Below are 17809 nucleotides of genomic sequence, written 5' to 3'. Positions count from 1 at the left end.
CCTGCTGCCCCTGAGCACCTTCTCCCAGTTACATGTCCAAGCCAGGAGGTAGTAAGCAGAAACTCTTGTCAAGATGCTGATGAGTAGAGCTTGGCGTGAAGTCTGCCCAGCAATACCTGCAAAGTTACGCAGACAAAATGCGCTGCTCTGTCTCAACAGAGAGGGCTACTGGAGACGGTGTCTGAAAACAGCATTCCCCTTCCTTTTGTGCACTTACTTTTGAATGTGTTTTAAAGTTTCTAAAGCTCACATAGAAGAGGTAGGCCCTTGCTCTTTTCACAGCCAAAGTATAAAAACGTACAGAAAAAAAAAAAAAAAAGGAAAAAGAGATCACTTGTTATTCTGACATGATGATTCTGAGTTACTTGGGCTAAGTGCCCTATTTCTGTTCTGTCTCATACTGTAATACACTGTCTACCAAAATGCATAAATGTTTCTTAGACATTTTTTTAGTCTTGTCTTTTGCTACACACATCTAGAGAAAAAGTGATAAAGCCATGGTTTTTAAAAAGCAATATTTCTGTTCATTTTATTAGAAAAATGATTTTTTAAGCACCGGTTTATTAAATCAGTATATTCTTAAATTATAACCAAAATATGTGTGTGCATATTTACAGATATAAATATATATTTATATGTATATATTATGCGATATATACTTACTTATATATATGTAAATAAATAAATATTTATATGTCTCAATATACACGATTATGAGGCTTATATTTGGTAAAATATTTTAGTAATGCTTTTGGTAATAGTTGCCTTTCCTTAGCTTATTTAGATATAACTTAATAGTTGTATTTAAATATGATGTGTAATGAATTTGTATTTGTCAAGATATGATTGTGATGTATTTAAGTTCATTACAGACTTATTTGTAACAAAATTACTCTTTAAAACAATGCTTGCCCCTCATAGTCGTGAGATTGGCTTGCCAGCTCAACCTCTACTGTCGCTGCTGTGCTGTCTCTTAACTAAGTCTGGGGTTCTTGGAGAATATCTGTTACCAGAGAAATATGTCTTCATTGTGCACCATACTTTTTAAAAAAGGTAAAAATCCTAAATTTGTTTATATTAGTCCACATCAACCCTACCAATGGAGTATATCCCTTTGTTTAATCTTCCAAACAGGATTAAAATTCATTTGTAGGTCATTAAGTCAACCACTGTAACTGCTGCAAGAAGTTCATGTGTCAGTAGTCACCCACACAATGAACCTCTATGCAGGTGTCATTTCCTGCGAACAAATAAGGACACATTTCAAAGAGGCTGACAGAGCAGAGCTTGAGTCCTAGACTGTACTAAAAACTTATTTCTCTATTTTTTTTCCTCCCTGCTTTTAACTAAACTGAAACCCTACCAATGCCACCATCATTTCCTGAAAGTCTTAAAATCAGAGCAGCTCTCCTGCCCAGTCTCATCTGATGGTAGCACTTTTCCTGGACTCTTTTTTTTTTTTGCCTCTTTGGCAATATAGCCTGCTATCACTTTGAAAATGGTGCAAAGGAAGTGCTTTCCATTAACTTCCAATTTATTCCTTTCCTATTGCGATCCTAAAATGAGCAAAAGGAATGCTAAGAACAGAATTTTAATGTAATTCAATTGAAAAGGTTTGTTCCTCTGACAAAATCATGCTGCTGGGTAACATTCATTTTATTAAAAGGGAATCTGTCAAAAAAGAAAAGCAATTCAAGCTACAGGAGAACTCAGCTTTATGTATAAGATCCATTCCAGAAAAGTTGTACAGAAAATATTTGTATATTGGATCATTTTTTCTACTGACTTTTATTATAATTTTAGAGGTGTACTCTACAGAAAACACTTTTGCTCCAGCACATCATTGTAAAAATCACACTAAGGAACTCAATATTCATTTCAAGGACTATTTTGCATTTGTCAACATGCCATCTCTGTACATCTAATTTCCCCTTATGGTTTGTGAGATGTTAGTGAAGTGAACAGTAATCGAAAATGATTTTACATATGCGTTCACTGCAAAGTACATATCCCATAAAATATACAATGGCTGATTCTCATTTCATTCTGATTGACCTCGCAAAATGTGACTGTTCAAATAGCACACTGCCTGGGCCACCACTCACATATTTAGTAGAAGAATATCCTGGCAGGATGAGCCTCATCCTTTTTCATACGCTTCCACAGCAACCCAGCACTTGCTGATTTGCATTTAGTGGAAAGGTCCTTTTAAGTACAGTTTAGATTCTCCACAAACTGATTGTAAGAAGTTAAGGCCTTCTCTCTGCTAAGAAGGACATTTGTAGCATTAACGTAAATAGCTAACTTCACTGTGAATGTTTTTAAAGTTCCTCTGTAGTGGCAGCTTTATCACGTGGGCTAATGTAAACCCAGAGGGTTTATGCCTAAAACCAAAGCTGTAGTCCACTTCTCCAAAGGTTTGCTGTTAATACATTAGATCTGTATGGAGCACAATGTCAACCCTTAAGCAGAAGTAGACTGACCGTGATGCCAATGGCATGTAAGCTTTAGAATTTCTCATTGCCTGGGTCCCCCTTTTTTTTTTTGGTCTAGTTTTTTCTTCTTTTTTAGAGAGACAGAAGCTCCAGGTCCCCCCAAACCGGATCCCACCTGCCCTTAAGATTGTAAGTAATGCCCTTAGATTGCATTACTATATCACAGCATTTTATAATCAAAGCAGAATTTGGATATACTTACTCAAAAAACGTTGTCCATCCAGTTTCATCGCTTTTAGTTGCTAAAAGGCCGCTATTGCCATGGTAAGTAAACAAAACTAATTCTAGTCCTTGAGCGGTCATGCTTTTCAAACATCCATTCGTTCCTATTGTCAACCATATCACTTGGTTATCTGGAGACACCACTCGAACTGGCATCCGATTCGGGTCCCGTCTAATTCTAAGGGTATTGCCATTGCTGTCTGTCACCGCGGTAATATCGTTATCATTGCTGTAGCTAAAATTGTACAGGTAATCACCAGTGACTAAACTTACAGTATATTGGTGAGTGCCATTGATGTCAAAGATATAGAGTTCCTGGTCAGTTGGAGAGGCAACTTCATAAAAGTTCATAGAGTTAAGGAAAGGCTTGTTCTTTGACACGGCCCGGATCCGAATATTGCCCAGGTCTGCGATGTACAGGGTGCCATCGGGGGAGGCAGCCAGGGAGGAAGGTGCGCTGAGCTTGGCATCTTTGGCATAGCCATCTCCGCTCTGGTAACAGTCACAGTTGGCATCATTTTTGCAGTCACACTCTGAAGGGATTCCCGCCACCAGGGAGATCTCCCCATCTGTGGTGACCTGCCTTATTCGGTTGATTTTTTTTTCGTCGGTTTCAGTGATATACAGGACCCCGCTGTATGACACTGCGATGGCAGTGGCAGATTCCAGTGTTGTCTGAACTGCATGCTTCCCCACGGAATATTCCACCCCTGGAACCTGGCAGTGCATGGGCCGCCCAGCAGCAATGCGCACTTGACGATTTTCAGTGATCTGCAGGACCACGTTATTATCCAGGACGTAAATGGAGTTATCCATAGGGTTAATGGCTAGGTCAGTGGGCCATTCCAGACGTACCTTCATAATAGAAAGAAAGGGTCTGGTTAGTCAGTGACTGTGCTGTAGTTAATCTGCCAGAAGAGTAAATTAGACCATTCGAGGAAATTACCCTTAATTTGATCAACTGTTTTAAAATTGTTTCCTGGACGAGCTACTGTAAAATCAACTTAAAAATTTCGAGGGGAGACAAATGTAGGAAATAGCATTTTAGTTAAAAACGCAGCTCCCTGAAAGATTTGGAAGTTATAGCCAAATAGCAAACGAATCTCTAAGCAGGGAGTTAAGAGGTATCAATGAGATAGGAACACATATGTTCCTATAGCAGTAATAACCGCCAAACATTGAGGCTTTCTAGGTTATGAATACATTAGCGTTCTATTGTGTTTTCAATCAAGCCAACGGTAAAGGTCCTAATTCTAAATATAAGTCCCTAGGGACTAATCATAGTGGGCTCTCTACTACTTAAAAAGCTCGTGTGATCAAAAGATTAGAGATTTAAGCTGTTTTGTTCTTTTTGGAATATCTGCATGCTACTTTACTGGTATTTTATTACGGATGCTTTAGCATTTCTTAAGTGCTAATTGTTCTGTAATCTCATTGAATTCATCAAATGCAGAACGATAAAAGAAAATAACTTTTTATCAGCTCCTGAAATACATTTAAATGGAACGGCTTTATTACCATGAACGCCACACATGATATATCCAGTTTAATATGGGGCCACACATGATATATCCAGTTTAACATGGACTACTGACCTAGGAAACCAGGATACTTAGAAGAAAAACAAACAAGCAGCTTAATATTTTAAACTACCTGGCTGATGTGCATGCTGGTGTCACAGGTTAAAGGTCTGGCTGAAGTCAGATCGTTAGAGCCCAGAAGAGTTGATATGATCCCATTTTGATCAACTTTTCTGATCATGGTTCCATCAACAAAGTAGATCAATCCGTTCTTATCAATCGCCATCCCTTTTCAAAGAGAAATAAGTGTGACCGATTTTTCAATGTGATTCACATTCACAGGCTCATCATTAAATTCAACACTCAAACCCCAAGGATAACATGGGTGACCGGTAGCAGGTAGGATTGCAGATTGCAAATACATTAGGACAAACCCAACAGAGGCATTTAAAACACAAATCAATGTTAAAATGTAATCAAGAAATAGTCGAAATTTGTAAGAATCTCCACTTAGTGTACAAATCAGATAGGCAGTGACTGCATTTTAAATATAAAATTATAACTTCTGTATAATGTTGTCACCTCTCAATTATAGAAACAGGTCCAATTCTCTTACTCTGAACTTAGAGTAACTATATTCTAACAAAAATAGATCTAAGCCAAGGTTAGTGTTTCGTTGACCTTGTTACAATGAAATTTGCTATTATGAATAATTCAGTACAACAAATGCTTTTTTCCAGTCCTTGTTCACATAACAGTTGCTAGCTATAATGGAAAAAAAAAAACACCCAAACCAAAAAACACTGTAATGAATAGCATAATACATGAGCAAGGAGTCAGTCCCAACTGGTTTAAAAGCTAGAAACCTTTATCACATAGAATTTTAGCCCTTGTTACCTCTAGAAATTCCTCACAGCAAGCATTTTTTCCCATGGCATAGAAACAAAAGTTTAATAGCTCCAAACTGAGTGAGGACTAATAGCGTTGCTTAGTGATGGTTTTTAAAGAGGCCTGGGACTCATTCATGACAAAGAGATTCCAGGACAATGAAAGAATCTGGACACTTCTTGAAGTTTAACAGGATGTGACCTGAATACTATGGACTAGTTGCTTTATTCTTCGAAAAGTTGAAAAAAATGGTATGATAACAAATGCCAAGAGCCTCATATTTACTGTAAAATCAACTTAGGATTCTAGCAGTTTCACGCTAAATGGCTTTGAAAAAACACTAGATGTGAAACAGCTTTCTAGAACACAGTTGAGGGTAAAATGTTAGACTCAGCATTAAACAGAGTCAGGCACTAACTGGGTTTTCTATCTTTTTTTTTTTTCTTTAATAAAAAGAAATCCCCAAATTGATAAATGGTAGTACCTTTGGGACTCATGAGCGTTGCTTCTACAGCCTTCCCTCCATCCCCACATCTGGCTTCATCAAACGGAAGGCACTGCTCCCCGGTCCCTGCGACCACTTCAGCATTTTTAGTTAAATCTTTTGTACCCGTAAGGGACTTGGGGCGATAAATTCTGCGGGTGTTAGTGTCAGAAACATACAAATCTCCCGTAACTGGATCGGTTGCAAGGTAGTATCTATGAGCTGGGTTGCTGCTGTAAAAAAAGGATCATACATAAACATCACAAGACAGTTACTCCTAATACACAGGGGAGAATTAAAAGCAAAACAAAACCGATCATGAGAAAACTGATTATAAACTGAAATCCATTATTAAAGACTGGAAAATGAACAGCATATTTAATAACGACTTCAAAGAATAACTGAGCTCTGACAGGGCTGTTTTCCTCACTTGCTCGTTGCAGAGCTTTTAATTTATTAAATTTATTAAAACAGTCATCTTGAAAATTATTCCCTTTAGAAGGCAGTATGCTTTTAGCCAAAAACAACGAGAGCAGCAAGTTCTCTAAATCCTTTTGGTTTGATGAAAAGCCATTAATAAATTGCCCTTGAGTGACACACATAAAGTTTACTCCATGGGAAGGGTGTCTCTGTCAAACTCTAGTGAAGTATAATATACTACTGATTTCACTCACGCCTCATCAGAGGGAATCCTCCTGTTTGCTACAAATCCCAATCACGTGAACACCTGCCCCTGACAAAAATGTAGCATCGTGTCCTGGTTGCTCTATCATCATCCAGAAAGGCACTCTGAGGCAGTTATGATGTTTGTCCCGAGCTATGGGGTTAAACACTGGAATGAGGTCACTCATGTGTAGGAGGCAGTCTCAGTTGGTGGCCTAATGCAGTGAGGCAGAATGGCAAATCCATCATTTTACTTTTAAAGTTGTAAATTAAGCTGCTCTGAGACCTGTCTATGAATTTGGTGAGATGCAAGCATTTGTTCACAGAACATAGTGCCTCAATTTTATGCATACAAAGTAATGCAAATGTGAAATGTTTTATGTCCCACTGTAAAAAGTGGTAAGACTTGACATCAAGGAATGGACAGATTATGACACTTAGTTGGAATTAGAAAGTTAATCTCCTTATAAACACTCCACACCACATTCTTAGGATTGCTGTAATTTTGTACGTTGCGCAAATACTGCCTTCTGGAAAAAAAAATTCTAAAAAGAGTTTAAACAATTTGGTGTGCCCATAAAGATGTCAACAGATAAGAATCTATCAGATTCCACATTATCTTGATGATAAACTTGGTTTTACTAACTCATTCTCATTTTAGCACTACGGGGTTGTACCAAGTGGTCAACTTGCCATGTTAAGTGCTACAATATCACCTTCCTAAGTTGATGCCTGAAATTTTAAGTGCGACAGACATTTGTGTTCCTTAATGTGGTAGTTGATTACTTTGTGATGAAGTGAAAAGCTACATATCAATATAACCTTCAGGGCAATTTTAAGAGATTTCTTTTTCCCCTTACAAACAGCCTGACATTGACAGAGTGGGCTTTCAGGTATACAGCTGGTGACAGGTTTGCAACTCATCCAAATTGGGTCTATTTTGAAAGACATGATATTGGAAAGACTTCTCTAGTCTTTCCTATCTCCTCAATTATACATTAATTATAAATAGTCATATGGCTGGTTATGAGAACACACACACACACACACACACACACACACACAGTTCATTTTCTTGTCAGTTGTGTATCTATGAGCATGATCTCTGGACCAGATTGCTGGGGTCTGAATCCTAGCTTCATCATTCACTAATGTATGAACTTCAGCAATTTACTTAACTCTGTGCTTCAGATTCCTTATCTGTAAAGGTGATGATGATGATGATGATAATAATAATAATAATAATAATAATAAAATAAACATTTCATAGGATGCTGACAGAGTGACATGAGCTAATACAGGTAAAATGCTTAGAACATATCTAGTACGTAACACATACTCAATAAGCATTAGCTTTTCTTAATATTTGCTTTTGTTCTGCCCGCTCTGACACCACCATATGTCTTTTGCCTTGTAACTTTCCACAGTATAGGAGTGAAATAATTACTGTTAATGACCTCAAGTATGACCAGCTTTCTGCAATATTACTAAGAAAAAAATAACTATCTAAATTTGGATAGGTTCACATTTGTTTCCTTGGTCCTGCTGTTATGCTATAAGATCCTAGACTATTAAAACAATGCAGACCCTTTTTTAAACATCCACTTTGAATTGTTTCTAGAGTAATGATGATAAAGGTAAATGAATAATGCAATCCAATGTAAATTCAGTTGGAGTTAAGTATTCATACAAAATACCTTTATAGAGCCACAAGGTCACTTTTAAGAAAATAGCGTCAAGAAGTCTCTTCCTTTTACAGGTTCAAAGGGTAGAAAGGTATCATTTCCAGGAGGGCATGCCAGGGTCTTTTTTTCTCAGTGTTGAAGTATTATAATCAATCGTTCCTCTGAATTCTCAAAGCAAGAGGACTTGATGTTCAGATACATATGGTTTGGCTCAAGGACAAAGACCTTTGTTTGGGGTAGTCTGGGAATATTCAGTAATTTTTCGAGTGGAGGGTAATATGCAGAATTATTCATTTAAATGATGTCCTTTATCAGAAACCTGGGATAGGAGGACTTAATCATGAAATCCCTTTCACTTTCTTTACCCTCTTTACAAATCTTTTCTAAAATACCTGTGGAAAAGGCTATTTGTAGAAAAATCCTTCAAGAGCAACTTCTAGGACAGTGTTTCAAAAATAAAGAATATTTACTCAATTTTTCAATCCAAAGATGATTAAAAACAACCCAAAACTTAAATCATGATCTCCCCATCTATTTACCCACTAATAAACTGTACAGAACTGTACAAAATGAAAAGTGAAAGGATTCTCACTTGCCCTTCTTCTCTCCAATATTCCATGATAAAAAGCATATACCCTAAAAGAGGTATCTATTTATAGACATATACACATTTTTGCACAAAAGCCATTATACTGCTCTGCACCTTGCCTTTTTCTTTTCATAGTGTATAGGGGAGAATTTTAATACCGAGCAGTTCTAACTATATAAATTATGGCTTTACAATAAAGGAGAATAAAAACTCCAGGACCCTGATAAAAATGATATTAAAAAAAAAACTATGCCTGCTCTTTCATGATGTGCCTCATTTTGAGAATAAAACAACAGATTTTTGAGGTAGCTGCTTGAGCTATAGGACATGAGTCCAAAAATAATGGACATTCAAGTCATAAGCTTTGCCTTTATTGACGTCAGTTTTATTCCAGTGGGATAGTAATAAGAGAATGTCCAAAGTGGTGCTCACATTTGGTATTTCCTGTCCTGAAGCATCTCCTTCTTTGAAGATACAGAAATTTCTAAATCAAGCAACATATGCCAATGGTTTTAAAAATGTCTGCCAAATGAAGGCTCTAATTTTGCACACAACTCCATTGTCCAGAATAACAAATGTGGAGGAGTATGTGGTCTTGGAGAAGAGAATTTACCTCTGGAAATATTCCCCACAGAAGCATAAAGTGAGGAAATGAGAACTGGATAAATTCTCTGCAGTGCAGCCTAGCATGGCAAATTAGAGCTCCTTCTTGCCCCAGCCCCTCCTATATGAAAAGAGGGATCAGTAGCAAAGAACTAAAAGAAAAAAAAAAAAGAGTTTGGAAACTTTCAGTTGACTGGACAAAGAGAAGCTCTGAACAATATATGGGATGGGTCCGGGATTCAAGGACACCTGATGTAAGCAGAGTTTTCTGAGAGTGAGCTAGTATTTGCACTCTGACTTCCTGAAAAGCCAAAGCTCTTGGGAGGTTGGTGTGTTGGCACAAATGGGTGGTGAGTTTTTAAGTCAGTAATACATCTCATGTGGAAAATTTGAGGCTACAGTGACTGAGTATGTCTGGCCGTTGGTAGCTGGAGTGTGGGGATTTACAGAATGCATGGTTTGCAGGGGTCTCTCTCTGTTCACCAGGAGAAGCACAGTGGCCTTCTGGTACAATTGATTTTCATTTCAGAAAGACTTAAAATAACATTAAGATTTTGACTAATGGCAGCAGAATCAAAGCAAGTTAGGAACTTTTAGTATATTGCACCTTGATGAACTCATCCTTTACTGCCTAGATTATCACGATTCCAAAGGGAACTAGCTTCTCCATGGACACAGATCCAATGGTAAATGCAGACTATATTCGCTTATTCATTCTGTCTTAATTCAACCTTCTTAGACTAGAGAAATATTTGCAAAGAACAAGCTATAGAATAGATATCATTAGCACTTTCATCTTTTTATTGGAAATTGTGCCATAGCCTCTACCAAACAGGAAAGCATAAATAATATTTATGTATAACAATAAAATGCCTCTTTTCTGCATTTTATACCTTTTTATACCTGCAAGCAGGGTTTTGGGATGTGGAATTTCTGTGCCTGTTTGATTTCTAAATATTAAGTCAATAAGAAGTGCTGAATCAAGCGTTCATATTCTCGTCTCTAAAAACTTTAATAGATTCAAGTTCACGGACCCGTGATTGGAATTTTCTTTGATCTTTTAATTGGTAATATAAAATTCACAAAGCTGATTTTTAGTCCTATGTGTTTTATTGCTTCCTAGCTGGCATTAGAGTTAATTAATTTAAGTTCCTTTATTTTGGAATTTTAAAGAATTGGAAGAGAGATAAGCTAAAATTTACTACCTACAAAAGGAGTTTGTTCGCAAACTAATACTATAAACATCATAGGGGAAAATGTTTAGCATAGCTAAGAGAATCTTAAATTTTAAGGATTTCAGAAGCTTCCTTTTATGTAAAAAATTTAATATGTTGATTGATTAGTATTTATATCCATTCCTTCAAGTATAGCTAGAGACTCTAATTTGATAAAATATCCTGGCAGTACTTATTAAATTCAGTATGACAGTATATTCTGAATTTTAAAATAGTAAGACTATGTGTTTTATATTTATTTTGTGATTGAATAGTTTTATTAATTTATTTTCCCCATCAATCCAATTAACGAGACTATTAATAGCATACGGAACACAGTAAAAGACCAGGATCATGCATTTCTATATATTACTCAATTATGAACAACCGGCTACACTGTTCATTTTTGTGTATTTAGACACATTTTTAAATTTCTTTTTCCTCCTATCATCTGTCCCTAAACGCTTCATGACTTGTATGCTGGCCAGCACAGGGGGGAGGAGGAGAAAGCCAACAGGCTCCTATCAGCTAGGATGAGGAAGGTAACATACGCAAATAGGAAGCAGCATCTGAAAAGAATTTTATTTTTTAAGCCAAATAGAGAAGCTCCAGTGAGTTGAAGTATCTTGCTTTTGTGAGGTCAGTTATGATTAGTTACTGAGCAAACAGAATTCCTATTTTCGTCATTTTTTGATGACACGGTCTCAAAAACCTTGGATATGGATGCATCTTACTCTTCCTTATCATCCTTACACAGTATGTTCATTCTCTGCCTTCCTTTTTTATTTTATGGGTGGGTTTCCTTCATTGCTAGACATACTCATTTAGGCACCTAGCATCTCATGTCTTCAGGCAACAGCTTTCTAACCGATCCTCAGGGATCCCTGGGTGGCGCAGCGGTTTGGCGCCTGCCTTTGGCCCAGGGCGCGATCCTGGAGACCCGGGATCGAATCCCACGTCGGGCTCCCGGTGCATGGAGCCTGCTTCTCCTTCTGCCTATGTCTCTGCCTCTCTCTCTCTCTCTGTGTGACTATCATAAATAAATAAAAATTAAAAAAAAAATAACCGATCCTCAAGTCATCCTCAACACTGACACGGGATTCATCTTCCTCAAGGGCCATTCCGAGTATGCCATCATTTTGGGCACAATGGCTGCCACTGGCTCTGTTGTCCTATAGGACAGAAGAGCAATTCCTTAGAGCACTCAGGCCCTGATCAATCTGACTCTACTCTGACTTTCTCTCTGTATCTCTCATGATTTCCCAGGGATCCCCTACTCTATCCAGGTAGATCTGATTCCTCTCCGAACAGGTCTTGCTCATGTCTTTTCATAAACTCCAGGAACTTCACTTGTTCTGCATTCTTTCTTCATGACTGCTCCCCATCCGTACCTTCCCCCACTTTCTGTTTTTCCATTTGAGCAGACTCCATTTGTAGACCTAGGTCAAATATCAACCTTGTAGAGAACTTTCCTTTACCACATCCCCATCTCCCAGTAATCATGTCCTCCATTGAGTTATTATCACAGTATAAGCCATGGATATAATAACGTGCCAACGAATGCTTACTTAGTCTGTTACATATATATCTTGTTTCCCCAACGAGACGGTGAGGTCCGAGACCATGGATTTTCTTATATTACTACTTGTCAAAGTGCCTAGTATATGAGAAATGACCAGGCAACACTGATTTAACAAGGATGAATCAGTATAAAGCCCAAACAGCATATTTTACATGCATGGTGCATAAAGGAAATGCAGGAGCTCAAATTTAGCCAGGATAAAGTACAGAGGAGAAAGGTTAAGGAGGATCATGAGAGAGGGATTACAATGAGTATCACTGCCAGACACCATGAGTTAGTACATAATGAGCTCATATTAGAAAGTATTGTTAATAATAATGGATCTCTAACCTCTAATCAATGTAGTTTTTTTTTTCCCAGAGAGAGAGATTATAGCTCTAAGTAATTTGTCAAATGATTGTGAAATGAATCTAGCTTTCTGTATACCCAGAGAATTATTCCACAGAAACCCAGCCATTTGGACACATAAAAGCTGGCTGTGAGGTGTACTGCAATGAACACACTTTTTAGAGTGGTTCAAATCTCCACTCCCCATTCCTTAGTTATGTGTCTTGGGGAAGAAAAGGCTTCCCCAAGGCTTCCTTGAGCCTCAATGACCTCATCTGTAATCCCAAAGGACTATTGTGTGGATCTGCAATAAAGTATATAAAATATCTGGCACTGAGCCTGGCATGTAATAGGCTGGTTTGTTAAAAGGTGGCTGCTTTGATAGTTCCTTCTGTACTGCCTCCAGCATTTTCACATTTACGTGGTGTACACACTTGTTTGTCTTTCCTCTTTTCTCCATAGTTGCCAAGAAGGCAAGGCCAGAAAAATTTTGATATTCTGCTGTGGGTTCTAATAGCAGAGCTTTGCATGCTCAGCAGTCTGGAGAAATTTAGTGTTAATCTCAGCATGTGACTGAGCTATTAGCTGATAGCACAAGATCAATAGAGGATCTCAGGGAAAGGTCATGGGGCCGTGCCTGGCCATATTGATATGCAATAGCTACTCATCTTCTAGTAGAACTTTGTTTCTTATTTCCTAGTTGTCAATCTCTACAACGTGGTTTCAGTGGGTAATGCTGATGTATTCATCTCAAGGATCTCACATACGCTATCACTAATTTTTCTGATATCATTTCATTAGATACTTTCCTAGACAAACTAGATCTAGCAGGCCCAATATGTCTTGCCATTTTGGTGAACTTCACTTTAAAAATATATTGTTTTTTTACCCCTTTTTTGTTGTCCTGGGGAAAGTTTTTCAGTCAAAAGTGTCTATACACAAGCTTTTACTATGCCTTCTCTAGCTAAGTATACATAGCAAATAGAATCTGAAAAACTTCTGAACCTACCTATTTGCTTCAACTGTAGTTCACCCTTAGCTTTGAAGAAAGTCTTTTCCTTCATAATACTGTCCATACAAACATGACTTCTTAAAACTCAAATCTAGTAACTCTCTCAACTTGGGAAATTATAAACTACAGCAGTGATGAATTTACCAGGAAGTTAACAAAGCCTTAGTGTTCCTTTGTATGGGTTCCTTGTAAGACCAGCCAGGTCTCAGGGAACATGATTACATGATCTTGGCAAATATTTTTAGATTCTTTTTCTTAAACAGAATCCTTGAAATTGAATAAGCTTTAGGTCCAATAAACCAGGTTCTGTCCCGATTATTGGTCAAACTAAATTTGTCCTAAACTCTCCTACTCTGCTTCAGATTTGGTTCTGTTCAATGTGGCTTAGATTATGTGAGCCAGTAACAAGTTTAGAAGTATTTTTTGTTATACGGACAGGTTCATTATAGTAATTTTTTGTGACAAAATTTATTTTATTAACTAACTTGAAAATAGCTTTTCACATTATATTGCATAATGTTATTTGCAATATGCTACTTAAATAATGGTTCATTTAAGCAGTTTTAATTCCTTAGATGTTCTGTGATACAGAGTTTCCTCTCTCATGATGAAATGCTCTTAGGAAACAATGTCAGAGAATCACATCAAAATGTAAAAAGGACATTTGGAAACATAACAGTAACCTTTCAGCAAAATGCTTACCTATGTCTAAAATCTTTATTTCTTGGTGGAAGCAGATAAAAAAGGTGGGAAAAAAAAGAGCACAGTTAGAAAAAGTTTTTAAGATATAATAACTTGCATACGGAGATTTTAATTATTTGAATGGAAAATTGCCAACTTAAGCAGAACTAACACTGGAAATGAATTTTGTAGGCCAAGGCTTATCAAATAATTTACAGAATAGGATGATTTTAATAATTGCGCTTATATGAACAAAGCAAAGCAACAATTTGTTACTTTAACTATTGGTATTATGGCTAATGGATTACCCCAACTTGAAGATCCAATATTCTAATGGAAAGTTATAGCCTTAGTTCATTTACTATTATGTCTGGATATTGTAGGGAAATATTTTCTCTCTTAATTTCAACCAATATGCAATAAAAGAATAACAACCTATATCATGAGGCAATTTTAAGACAACTAAAGGTATTTAAAAATCATAGTTCTGGCCTACTGGAGCAGAGAAAATGCCCTGGAATCAGTGACATTGTGTATGTTGGCTGACTATAGATTCTTTTATATATTTATGGTACAGCGTATATGTGTTGTGCTTTTCCCAACTTTAACCAAGAATCTAATCTCTTTTCAGGGAGAACTTTAAACACTGGGAAATTATACTTACGTAAATAAAATGTTACATTAGACTAAATGTTACATAAAGACTGAACTCTTAATAAAGACATGCTTAGCTTTGGTAAAAATCCCAAATTAAGGGAGTGCCTGGATGGCTCAGTTGGTAGAGCATGCAACTCTTGATCTTGGGGTTGTAAGTTTGAGCCCCATGTTGGGTGCAGAGATTACTTAAAAATAAAATAAAAAAAAAAAAAAAGAAAAGCCCAAATTAAGGAAAGACATACCTTAGTTCTAAAACACTCGTTACGTTTCCAGAAGGGAATATTCGCCGAACATAGTTGAAATCCCCTACATATAGACTGCCATCGATCCCGCAAGCTAATGCAACGGGGGCCAACAGTTTATTACCATCAGCCTGGCCATTGCAACTTGGGCATGAGATGCTGCGCCTTCGGCCATTGCCCATGATGCTACTGACAACAGGAGGCTGTTGGGAGATGAACTGGTTTTCCCCATTTCCCTTGTACAGTATACCTAGAAGACATAAAATGCATTTTTCTTGTGATTAAAAAGTAGAAAGATGAAAAGTAAATATGTTTGCTCTAGATTTAACTAAAATTCAGTGCTTTGTAGATACAGCCTGGAAAAACTTACTTCAAATTCTCTTGGAAAGAACAAGAACTCTATTCATTTACCTGGTGTAAAATGTTATTTGGCAAAATACAAAGGATATGCCAAAAATGCTGTCTGTTATGAATGTAAGGGAAGGAATAACCAGAAAAATTAAGAGCCCAAATTGTCAATATCGGTAATTCTCAAACTTGGTTACACATTGTAATTGACTGGTGGAGCTGTAAAAAAATACTAATGCTTGGATCTTATCCTGAAAGATTCTGACTTAATTGGTCTGGGGGACAGCCTTGTAAAAAAAAAAAAAAAACTCTCCAGATAGGGCACTTGGGTGGCTCGGGTCCTGATCCTGATGCCCTGGATCAAGCCTCTGTCTGGTTCCCTGCTCAGCAGGGAGTCTACTTCGCCCTCTCCCTCTGCCTCTCCCCGCTGCTTGTGCGCTCTCTCTCTCTCTCTCTCTCTCAAATAAATAAAATCTTAAAAAAAAAAGTCTCCAGATGACCCTAATGTGCAACCAAGTTTGAGAACCATGCTCTACATATTCTTTAGGGGATAACAAGTTTCCCTAATTGCTAAATGTGGCTAAAATATATTAATCCAATCTATAAGTATGTGTGCCACAAATATGAATTTCTCCCTTACGAGTTTATCACTAATCTTGAAAATGTGAAAACTACTTTATGGAAAATAAATATTAAACCCCTTACATCCTACTATCCTGTCAAAGAACATTTTTCTTGGTTATAATCTTACCTGACATGAGGATGTACACACACACAATTATTCAAAATTCCAAACATAACAAAACTGTTATGGAAGGGCAATTAATTATTTAAAGACAATTATGCTTTAAGGCATGAAAGTGCCAATAATTTTAAGACAAAATGCCAGTCTGCTCCATTATGATCTTCAATGAAAGGCTGAGAAAAAAAATCCCAATGAATATTATATGTTTTCATAGTTAGAAACTAGGTAGGAGTTGCAATTCTAATTTTATTCATTTGCCATTATTATATTGAGAGCAGATCAATGGTTTCATTTGGTCTGAGGTACACTGGATGGGCAGCTGTGATTGTCCCATCCATATTTCATGACACTCCTCAGTGTCATTATCTATATAAACCACCTGCTGCTTTGACTTTGGAGTTGTACGTATTATATCCTTATTGAATGTTTTCTACTTCAAAGCAGTTCTTTAAGCCAATCGTTATACTTTTTCACAGATATACTGTTAAAAGAATCAGTGCATGAAAGTACAAACAGGAAACCCAGGAAAGTGTTTTTTCCTCCCACTTTGGGATAATTTTAAAGTGAAGAAGAGATCAGAATAATTATGTTCCTCTTATAGCACAGCACATTTTTAGGTGGATTCTATGATTACTTTTTAAATGCTTTTTGAGTGATGTAATAATCACAGAAAATTTACAAGAAGATATCAGGAAAGATAAAATAGGTTTATTGAAATTTAAGGGAAATAACCCAAATAAGCCTGGATTCTCACAACATGTGAAAAGCCCTTTGCCTTGAATATTCAAAGAATACATTAATGATATCAAACAGATTCTTCTTTCTGTGGTTACATTATTTGACAATTAGGGAACTATATTTTCCTATAAGAGCCAGGTCTGTAAGTTTCACCGGAAGAATCCTACAAGCCAGCCTAGTGCTCTGCTGAGCCTGATTTATTCAGTCATTACTTTAAACGACTGGTCCTTCATGATTCTCCTCTATTATGACAGAAGAGAAAGATGAAGATTAGAATATTTACTTCCACATTCCAGGCCTGCAAACACCTGTCAGTGTCTTCATTTTGGCCTTCTCTTCTTTTTTAATACATTTCATAGCTCATCTACCTTGTCATGATTACAAATCACTTTGCTTATTCAATTAGACACATGTCACTTTGAGAAGCCACTACTTGTCAAACTGTTTTCAGATACAATTTGAAATCACAATCAGTTTTCCCTGTGAATTAGGTTACCTCGCTTTTTAAAACACTATATATTTTATAATTTATAGCATTTTTTTTTGGAGGACAGAATTTTGGGTAGCCCAGTTTTTACTGATCTTTTAATGAAACTGAACTATATATTATTCTGGTAGAGAAAGCATGTGTGTGTATTTTTATTACATATATATATATATATATATATATAATACCTACAAGTTTTTCAAATCCACCTGAATACTGTACTCAGTATTGGGGATCATAATGGTATAATTCAACATTGTTATGATATGGGCTTTATGGTATGGGCTTTCTTGAAGTTTTTTGCTTGTAGACCCCCTACTGGTTCATAACATCTTGGTGAAATGCTGGGGTAATCAGTTATGTACTTTAACCTATATGCTCATGATAATAATATGCTCCTGGAGAAGACCCTTCGATTTTGTTTATAAAGAACTTCTGAAGGAATCTAGCAATATGTCAAATTGTGTGAAATATAATTTCACAGAACTTTTTAAAAGATTTTATGTATATGAGAGAGAGAGACAGTGAGAGAAAGCATGAGCAGTGAGGAGGAGAGGGAGAAGCAGGCTCCCTACTCAGCAGGGACTGATCCCAGGACCCTGGGATCATGACCTGAGCCAAAGGCAG

At 36.9% G+C, this 17809-nt stretch overlaps 1 protein-coding gene across 8 annotated transcripts in view; it reads right to left on the bottom strand.

Moving 5' to 3' along the window:
• TENM3 (teneurin transmembrane protein 3) overlaps positions 1–17809 on the bottom strand; it is a 603842-nt gene that overhangs the window by 36896 nt on the left and 549137 nt on the right. For 4 of the 8 annotated variants that reach the window (XM_077848637.1, XM_077848636.1, XM_077848641.1 and 1 more), the window contains 5 exons: positions 14865–15114; positions 13987–14007; positions 5610–5842; positions 4371–4525; positions 2698–3572 (listed from right to left, as the gene is read on the bottom strand). In XM_077848637.1, coding sequence (XP_077704763.1) covers positions 2698–3572; positions 4371–4525; positions 5610–5842; positions 13987–14007; positions 14865–15114 — 1534 coding nt within the window. The remainder of the gene's footprint in view (positions 1–2697; positions 3573–4370; positions 4526–5609; positions 5843–13986; positions 14008–14864; positions 15115–17809) is intronic. The other 4 variants (XM_077848639.1, XM_077848642.1, XM_077848640.1 and 1 more) reach the window with 2 other exon arrangements.

The sequence above is a fragment of the Canis aureus genome, chromosome 15 (assembly GCF_053574225.1).
Source record: "Canis aureus isolate CA01 chromosome 15, VMU_Caureus_v.1.0, whole genome shotgun sequence".
NCBI lineage: Eukaryota > Metazoa > Chordata > Mammalia > Carnivora > Canidae > Canis > Canis aureus.
This window is presented reverse-complemented; position numbering and strand designations above follow the sequence as displayed.